The sequence below is a fragment of the Xiphophorus hellerii genome, chromosome 16 (assembly GCF_003331165.1).
Source record: "Xiphophorus hellerii strain 12219 chromosome 16, Xiphophorus_hellerii-4.1, whole genome shotgun sequence".
NCBI lineage: Eukaryota > Metazoa > Chordata > Actinopteri > Cyprinodontiformes > Poeciliidae > Xiphophorus > Xiphophorus hellerii.
Window position 1 is genome coordinate 13,621,103 of NC_045687.1, and position 9,829 is coordinate 13,630,931.

A 9,829-nucleotide genomic window follows, 5' to 3' on the forward strand; every position below is an offset into this window, starting at 1 on the left:
TTTTTCTTGTTGGTTCATCTTGTGTCTTACAGGGTTGCTGCAAGATTTTAGAAATCTATTTTCAAACTTTACATATTTTTTTAAAAATATGCCAGGTTTTTCATAAATTATGTCTACTATATTTGTTCTTTTGATCATTCTTTTATTTTATTTGATGTAGGTTTTGAATTTAAATTATGGTGTGTTTAGAAGGGTTTTGAATTTATTTGGCAGAAATATTGATGTTTATTGGGGATAAATAGAGTATTCAACAACCAGAGCCTGGGCCAAACTGAAATACTGTATGTTTATGTATTGTGGTCTAGAAAGAAGGGTGTACATATGGAAGAGCAGGTTATTTGTCTTTAACTACAAACAAATGAAATTGGCATCTACTAAACCACACTAAGTTTTGCAGTGTCTGTTTGGATTCAGATATGTAAGACTGACCAAGGTAGAGTTGTTGGCCTTGTTTTTTTTTTCTCTTCTCTGACTGGTACCAAATTGGATAAACTGTACCTCCCTGTTTAATGGTAGCGAATGTGTCGCAACAAGATTGCACCAAAATATGGCCCTTTTTTGCTTTTCATCTTGCCTAGATAAAATGGTAAATCAAAAATGTACCTATCAAGTGTTTTTGGTTTCAGCTTAGCTGAAAACTAAATGATTGCCATCCGCTTTTCCACTGAGTCAGATTAAATCATAAGTCATGTTAGCCATGTAGGGAAACAAGGATGAATGTGCTAAAGCTAAAACCTATAGCCTAAAACCTAAAACCTATTTTTCTCTAAATAGATAATGCTACGTTGTCAAATAAAATTCTATCCTCATTTTGATGCACAGTGCTGATAGAATCATGCTGAGGGAATGCTTTTTAATTTAATAAATTAAGCACATTAGTAATATAAGGTTTGTAATTGCACCACTAAATGGCATAAATATTTGCACTCAATCATATTAGTTTAGTCATATTGGTATTTATTGGTACCACTAGTGGGTAAAATAGCCAAAAATGTCAGTCTTGCCATACTGTTAGTTTTTGGTACTTGCAAAAATATTGAATAAGTTGATTAATGTTGTGATGAATCAAAATTCTTGTGAGGGTTTTTTTCTGCCAGTAATCATGGACACTATAAGTGCCCATCTCTATTTTTGAGATGGGCACTTATGGGAATTTTTTGAAATTAACAAAAATCTGCAAAGGTCTTGAGTCCGGGGCAGATGTTCACCTTCCACTAGGGTAATGACTGTAAACGTACAGCAAGAGCTACAATTCAATTTAGTGCTTTAGGTCAGAGAATATGCTATAAGATTAACCAAAGTCCAAACATAAATCCAGTTTAGAATCTGCAAAAACAATATTGCTGTTCAAAGGTGATCTCCATCTATTTTGATCGAGCAATTTCTCTAAGGAATGTATGGGACCTGTTGGGGTTAACTAAATTAACCTATTTAAACTATAACAATTGGTTACATAGGTCATAGGTGGGTATTAAGGAAGTATTAATTGTTATAGTGCCCAGTCCCAGTTTTTACCCAATATTAAGCTAGATCACCTCTCTTCATGCAGTTTTATGAGCCTATCCTACAAACCTACCAAGTCTGATGGTTCCAACCAATTTTATCCCATAATCGGCTACTTGGAGGGGAGCGCAATAAAAATGCATGCTATACTTTTCAGATTTTTAGTAATGAAAAAGTTGAAAGCATTATTTTCCTTCCACTTTGTATTAGTTCATATTAAATTCCACTGAAATACTATAAAATATTAATCCACTACCTAATTGCCTGTAGCATTAAAAAAGAAAAAGTTGGTTAAAGGCTTGTTTCTTTATCTTAAGGCAATTCAATAACAGTTCCTATCAGTAAATATATTCAGTAGAACTGTAATTGCCCCGTTATATTATGACGTTTTGTGTCCTATAAAGGTATAATTATGATGTTCCGCCCTGTTAGTTTCCTCAAAACCGAAACTCAAGGCATCAGAGGCTCTGAGCATGCGCAGTACGGTCCGGAGCCCGGAATTTGACTCGAGTTGCAGCTGAATAGAAAGACTCGGTTGGTCAGACAGAGCAGCTCTGGGCGGCAAAGTAACTAAAACCGTCTGTTTTTCTCGCGTTTTCCATCCAACGTAAGAAACGGGTTTGTTAATCTTTTTCCATATTTAACATTCCGCATCTCACCGTTCATATAATCCTCCTCTGTTTTTTTTATAGCCTTGGGCGAGCCTCATGGGACGCACGACTCACTCTGGAAATCTGCTGAAGTGAGTATTTCTGTACATTTAGGGAATTTTATCTAATTTTGTGGTCTGTCTGAAGTATTGATAATATAATTAGACTGGCAGCATGTTTTTGCTTGTAGCATGAATCAGCACTTTGCATTATGTTCAGCTCATTTTTTTGCTTTGTTTCTTTTATCTAGAAGTAAACTATAGATACTGTGTTACAGATAATGATTTGTATTGTCTGCTCTCATAAAGTGGTGTGAACAAGTATTTTCTCCTTTACTGATTGCATCTTTTTATGTTTGTTGTCCAACAAATGTTTCAGACAATCAGACAATTATCAGACGCAGATAATTTGTGTAAATAGAGAATCAGGTTTTCAAAAAAAAATATTTCATTTATTTGTAAACAAAAAGCTATGTGGCCCTATGTGAAAAAAAATCAGTCAGTCACATTTTATTTGTATAGCACCTTTCAGCAACAAGGTATTTCAAAGTGCTTTACATCATAAAAGCACAAAAATACAAAGTCAGAACACACAGTCAACATTACATTTTGCAGTCATTACACATCAGATTATTAATTAATGTTTCATGATTATATTTCAAAAGCAACTTCAAGCAGGTGGGGTTTTTAGTCTAGATTTAAAGGAACTGAGTGTTTTGGCTGTTTTGCAGTTTTCTTGAAGTTTGTTCCAGGTTTGTGGTGCATAGGAGCTGAATGCTGCTTCTCCATGTTTGTTCCCCACCCTAAACTAATAACTGGTTGTTCTTTGCAAAATTGTTTACATTCACCCATTGTAAAGGCTTTTCAAGCAAAACAACTTGTTTAATGTCATACAACAAACAGATTTTAGTCCAGATTTTGACTAAGCCACTCCAAAACCTTCATTTTGTATTTTTGAGTATATACTTTTTAACTTTCTCCATCAGGATTTTCCTCACTTGAGGCATCAAAGCAGTGCCTGATCATAACACTGATACCATCATGTTTGCTATAGTACTAAGTACATATATTTAGACTTTTATGTGTGATTTTAATGAATTCTGTTGTGTGAGTTAATACTCTTGTGTTTTTTTGTACTACTTGTGCCTTGAAATTGCCCCACAGGGACAAATATAGTGAATTGAATTAAAAGTTTGACTGTTAGTGTGACGTTGGAAATCATACTTTGCTGCATTCATGCATTATTATATTTTTTGCAGGGTGGAGATAATGAGATGCAAATGTCACAGCTGAGGAAGTGAAAAAGAAAAAGAACCATGGGTAAGTTTACCTGCACTCAATATACAGTTAAATCATTTAATCATATGTTCTCATTGTCTAACATGAATTTTGACTTAGCATTTCTGGTTTTAGGTCAATTAATATTGTCGATATTATTATTGTGCTAGATTTTCTATGGGACTAAGTTCAAGGCTTTGTGTTCAGTTGACTCAGGCGTGTTGGCTCAAACTTTGGACCAGCACTCCCAAAGTTTGGGCATGTTGGCCACGCCCAAACTTTGACTGTGTTGTCAGTAAGCCTCTTTGAAACTAGTTTGATGGCATGCTTGGGTTCATTGTTCATATGGAAGACCTATTTGTGGTCAGGCTTAAACTTTCTGAGACTCTAAAGATAATCACGAGGTGTTTCCACAACATGTTCTTTCCCGATGATTCAATTTATTATGTAAAGTACAACGGTCCCTCTTACAACAAAACATTTGTACAATTTGATGCTGTTTCCCCCACCACAATTAAAATTGTGTTCTTTTAATGCACATCTTCTCTTTCTGAATGCATTTGCCAATCTGTAATCTGGCTTTTTCAGCAATTAAGTCTTTTTGCGATGGATTAAAACACTGTTTTGCTAGCTTAAGCCAGCCTTTAAACAAGGGCTTTTGGTTTTGGTCTGGAGGTGATTTGCACATTTTTCACCTAGACAAAAAATGTGTTTCATTTGATTCATATTGAGACACAGAGCCCATCTCTTTCCTAAACGGTATGATACCTAAACATATCCCTGGTGTTAATATTTGCATGTAATTGAACAGAGGAGTGTGGTGCTTTCAGACATCTGGTAATTCACCTCCAGGGAGGAACCTGATCTGTAGAGATCCACAGTTAGCTCCCTGATATCTTGCCTGATTTCTTCTGCTTTTGTATGATGTCACATAAGAAAGTGGTATGGTCCAGTTATTGCCTTCAAAACATCTACAGGTGTGTCTCCAGTTAACTCTTGTGAATTAACCTGTCAGAGGCTAATCAAACCTGTACGTTATCATTTGGGCTTTCATAAAGCACTAAAGGCATAGTAGACTTACACAAACTTCTGAATTTGAAGGAAGTCAATAAAAATCTCTAGAAAATAAGTGAGATACAAACTTGGGTATGTGTGTAATGCTTACATGTGTCAACATGTAAACATTACAAAAAAAATAGTTTTTCTGATCTCTACAAAAAATAGAAGTTTAAGTATTTTTGTCTCTTCTTTCTAGCAGAACACCTTGAGAAGTCACCTATAAACTGGACTGAGTCTGATGTAAGTGCCTGGCTGAGATCGATTGGAGTGAAGGAGCAATATATAAAAAAGCTCCATGAAGAGGAAGTAGATGGACAAACCCTGCTTGCTCTGACAGAGGACTTTTTAAAAACAAAGATTTGCATGAAATTGGGACCTGCTCATTTGGTTATTCAAAAAAGAGATGCATTGCTTAACTCTCAGAAGAACAAACAAATCACTAGAGGCAAAAGGTCTGAGTTGGAGCAAAAAAAATCAGTTGAAGGTTCTCAAACAGCAGAGGAAAGTTCTGAAGCTCCTGTCAGAGACAGAGAAGTTTCTAAAGAGAGACAAAATGTTCAGAAAGAATGTGTGTTGTCTTCAAAGGAGGACTGCAAACCAAGACCGTTTGATGAAGATGAGATTGATTTTATCTACTTAAAGCACAGAGTCCTCCAACCTGAATCAGGGGCTTTCAATTTAATATCTCCTTGCCATGAATACAAGTCTTTTGCTACAGCTGCCACACTGGACCGTACAAGACTCCAAGCAAAGTTTGCCAGGGAAGTTTTTAAATTCGCAACTGGTTGCATGAATATCAGATCAAATGGCACCATACATTTTGGCGTGATGGACAGCAAGGAGAATGAAGGATATGTGCATGGTGAGATAATTGGGATTCTCATAAAAGAAAAGGACATCTTTGTGGATGCTTTGGACCTCAGTGAAAAAAGTTTCCGCTCTGACAAGGAGCAAGTACTTCAGTGTGTGCGGCCGCCAAGGTTCATTGAAGTTATGGATCGAGAAAGTACAGAAAAGAGATATGTGGTGGAGGTAGACATTGTGCCTTTACTAAGCATTGTGAAGAATAGGGTGTATACAGTGCGCCTGCCAAATTTTAAAGAGGCGACCAACAAATTAGAGTTTGAGAAAGAAGTGATTTTTCGAAGGGTTGGCTCAAAGACTGAGCCGGTGAGTGACAAAGACTTAGGGGATTTCTACCAGAGAGTCAAGGATCGGGACACTCAAAGAGACGAAGCAGAGAAAAAGCAGTTTCTCATTGCTCCAGAGATCTGCCAAGATCTTGGAAGGAAGCTCACAATGCTCCTGACAAGTGGAAAGAAATTCATCACAAAAGACAAATGGTTCATACTAGTCACAAACAAATTCAAATCCAGCGATCTCAGTAATATCGACTGGCTGCTCAACATGAATGTGTTCTGTGTATTTGACTTTGACCCAGATTCAAAGATATCAGGTCTGTGTAGCAAGTACCTTGAGCACCATGCTGCAAACATGCATTTTCTGCAGAGCTACAGAATGCCTGCTGGCATGAACATAAAGGATTTCACCAACCACCTGCATCTGTTTGAGCAGACTAGCTGGATCTTTTGCAATGGCCGCTCCGATTTCAAAGGGAATGAAACGTCATGTGATGAAATGACCTGGATCAAGACAAAAATGACTTTCCTGCGGGAATCTGTGTCTCTAATCTGTAAACAAATCCTCCCAAAAGGGACATTTCAAGTCATTTTTCTGCTAACATCCCCTGTAGAAAAGCCACTCCTGCACACGTTTTATGAGTTTTTCACAGACATGGAAGGTCATGAGGACATAATCTGTATCTGTGAATGTGAAAAGAACTACCACAAGTGGCAAAGCTTTGCAGAGGGTTCCTGTGGAAAAGAAGCTGTTAACAACTCGAGCATTGTTGGGATGAAGATGAGTCATGTTAATGCAACCTTGCAGCATGTACAGACCATCAAAGCACACGTCAGGAAACACCTGCCTGTCTTTGTGAAAGGGACATGTCTTCTTGAAACACAGATAGAAGAGCAAATGTACTCCCTGGAAATTCTCACCGTTAACCATTGTGATGAAAGCACCAAAGAATTCATCAAGGAGGAGAAAGAAAACATTGAACAGCAGTTTTACCGAGGTGGGAGAGTCACCTGGCTCAATTTCTGGCTTGCTGACCACAAGTATGTTGAAGACGTAATTGAAAGAGATGCTTACCATGAGACATCCCGACTTCTTAATGATGTCTTGAAATTCAATGTTGATCAAACTCCTGTAAACTGTATAAACATTTACCATCACCCAGGAAGTGGTGGTAGCACTGTGGCAAGACAGGTGTTGTGGCACAACAGAAAGGATCTGAGATGTGCAGTTGTGAAGTCTTACCCAGCCTCTGTTGTTGCTCAGCATGCTGTAGAGCTAAGAGAATATGAAGAAAAAGATACACAGATGTGCCTCCCTGTGCTGCTTCTTTTTGAAGACACTGAGAAGGAATATATAGATGATCTGAGGAATGAACTGGAGGTTGCTGTGAACATTAAGCAAATCCAATATGGAACCCTTTGTTTCATCTTGTTGGGCTGCAGACGTTCCCACAATCCAGAGAGGAAATGCAAAGAGTCTCCGCTACAGAATGTGTCTGTAACCCACAAACTGTCTGATCAGGAAAAGAGAAAGTTTGCTGGTAAACGACAAACTCTCGAGGAACGCTATGCACCTAAGTTCATTTTAACATTTGTTTTGATGAGTGAAGGATTCTCCCAGGATTACATTCAAGACTTTGTGAAACATTTACTTCAGGATATTGATCAAAAATCTGTTGTGACTCATCTCATGCATTATGTTGCTTTGCTGAACACTTATGTTCAAAACTCTTTCATCTCTCAGTCTCATTGTGAAGCTTTGCTTGCATTAACCGTTCACCTAGAGAGGTTCCGTCAGCATGCGTTTGAGAGTTTACTCAGTGATCAGGCCAAGCTGGTGTTCTTGCACCTCAGAGATGACAAGACGCACATTGAATCAATCAGAATCATCCACCCCCTTGTTGCAAAAGAAATTCTGCAACAACTTCTGGGGGGCAAACAGACCCAAAGCAGACTGGCAATGAATTTGCTCTGCGAGAAGGTGCTGTTTGACCACCGATTTGGAAGGGAGGAGTATTTGACATTTTTGAGACAGCTCTTCCTAAGGCGGTCCAGAATCAGTAAAGGGGATGAAGTTGATACTTTCTTCTCTCCCCTTATTGAGCATGTGTGTAACATTGAGAAAAACCCCAACAAAGCAATTGAGTTGTTAAAAGAAGCCTTCGAGTGTTTCAATCAAGATCCGTTCTTTGCACAACAGCTTGCTCGACTTCATTACACCTACGAGAAGTTTGAAGAGGCAAAACACTGGGCGGAGACAGCAGCTAAGCAGCTGCCCAATAACTCATACATACTAGACACAAAAGGGCAGGTGTACAGAAAATGGTTCCAAGCAAAATGCAAAGCAATAGAAAACGAGAGCAAACCAAAGACGCCCCAAGACACAGTGGATGCAGTGGAGACCGCCCTGAAAGCTCTTGAGTGCTTTCAAGAATGTGAGAGGGCAGCCAATGCAGAGATGGAAGATGTTAATAGCAATGGTTTTTTTTCTGAGGTCGAAGTTGGGTGCAACCTACTCAAACTGATCTCCTCTCTTCAAGTGTTTGCAAACAGAACCAATGGCCACGCTGAATGTATGAAGTACTTGTTAACAGATTACATCCCAGAGGAACTCGACCGTGCCTGGGAACCATTTCATGGCCGTTTGAAGAAACTTCACAAAACAATGCAAGATGCCCTGGAATGGATTTCAGAGGACCTCAGCTACTTCCAGACAGACATTGGAGATGAAGAGGAGACGCTTGAGAGTCCTGAAGAAAAGATAAGTCATCCACTCGCATGGCTGGCAAAGAAATCTGCTGAATATGGCAAGTACTTCAGTGAAGCAGATTCTGCTATGCTTCTGAAAAAATGCCAGCCGATTGAAAGCAAACTTACACCTTTTCAGAAACGCATGATTATCTATCATCTTGGTGGAGGGAACATAATATCGATCCTTTCAAAACTAGCTGACCAAAAGGATGCAGTAGGTCGTTTGGAGCATATCCTTACTCTATATCCCAGCAACCCATTAAAGGCCAAATTTACACAAGGGGATATTGTCAATTACATAGCAGCACACATTTCCCTAAACTGTCTGTCCCTTCAACCACAAAAAGCAGACCCGCTGAAAGAGCTACAAGCTCTTTGTCGCCAATTTCCAACTGATAAAAAGAAATGTTTTCCAAGTGCCTTGTTCTTGCTTACCATACTGTTCTGGCCTGAGGATAATGATACAGACCAAGAGAGACAAAGCAAATATGAGATTGTGCAGTCGGCAGTTGAGCACCTTGAAAAAGGCTACTGGGCCAAGATGAAAGACATTCCCCAGCGGAAAAGAAGAATCTACACCCATTTTTTCCTGGGAAACGGGAATGGGCTGGATAAATTTGTCCACAAGAGAAAGTTTGACAAAATCACAAAGGGGTTCTCAGTCTCTGAGAAGCGCCTGAAGTGGTTCAGCGGTGAGGCATGGAAAAGTCCCGAAATTGCCACCATGCTGAAACGTGTTTCTGGATGGACGGAGGACAGGGTGGTGTACCTTCAGGGTCCCCAGAAAAAAAAGTTTAATATCCTCCCTCTCTTTGTGCCTTCGGTGCCTCATGGTAATGAAAACATTACCTTCTACCTGGGATTCACCTTTAGAGGTCCCGTTGCATGCAACATTCTTGTCAAAAAGTAGCAGTCACAAAACAATTAGAATTGTTTGTGAGATTAGCATTTTATTAAATGCTAATCTCACAAAACAAGCTGATGCACAAGTTATTATGTTAGTTATCGAGTACTGCACTGTTGTTTGTTAGTGGTAAGGTTATTTATGGACATTTCTCACTGTTTGCTCTTTTTAATATTTCTCAATGTATTTACATAAAGAAAATTTCATAAAAAGTGTTGACCATTATCTGCTGTTTTGTAATTGTATTGTACCAATATGTTTGTGAGCTGAATAACAATGTTTTCCATGGCTAAATCAAGAAAATCCTTAAGTGTCCAATATACTTTATGAAAACTGAAAAACCTAATTTTGCTAATTGAATGAATTATCATGCTGGAATATGCTGAATGTCAAATTAAATGAGCACTGGTTTTGTTACATGTTAAAGGTTTATGTTGTCTCATGAAGGAATCGTCGGAGCTTTTAAATGTGTTTGTTTTTCAAAGCCCTATTTGTAACATATCTGCATGCATTAAAAAGCTTTTTTAAAAACTGAAGTTGTATCAT

General features: G+C 38.4%; 1 protein-coding gene across 2 annotated transcripts; it reads left to right on the forward strand.

The window, feature by feature from the left end:
- Positions 1 to 1,974: 1,974 nt before the first annotated feature.
- samd9l (sterile alpha motif domain containing 9 like) lies at positions 1,975 to 9,819 on the forward strand. Of its 2 annotated transcripts, none has more exons than XM_032587513.1 (4): positions 1,975 to 2,110; positions 2,196 to 2,245; positions 3,412 to 3,472; positions 4,686 to 9,819. In XM_032587513.1, the coding sequence occupies exons 3-4, from the start codon at positions 3,469 to 3,471 to the stop codon at positions 9,287 to 9,289; spliced, it is 4,608 nt and encodes a 1,535-aa protein (XP_032443404.1). In that variant the 5' UTR covers positions 1,975 to 2,110; positions 2,196 to 2,245; positions 3,412 to 3,468; the 3' UTR covers positions 9,290 to 9,819. The 2 variants fall into 2 exon arrangements, with proteins under 2 accessions (XP_032443404.1, XP_032443405.1); XM_032587514.1 differs by having other exon boundaries at positions 4,689 to 9,819.
- Positions 9,820 to 9,829: the final 10 nt, after the last annotated feature.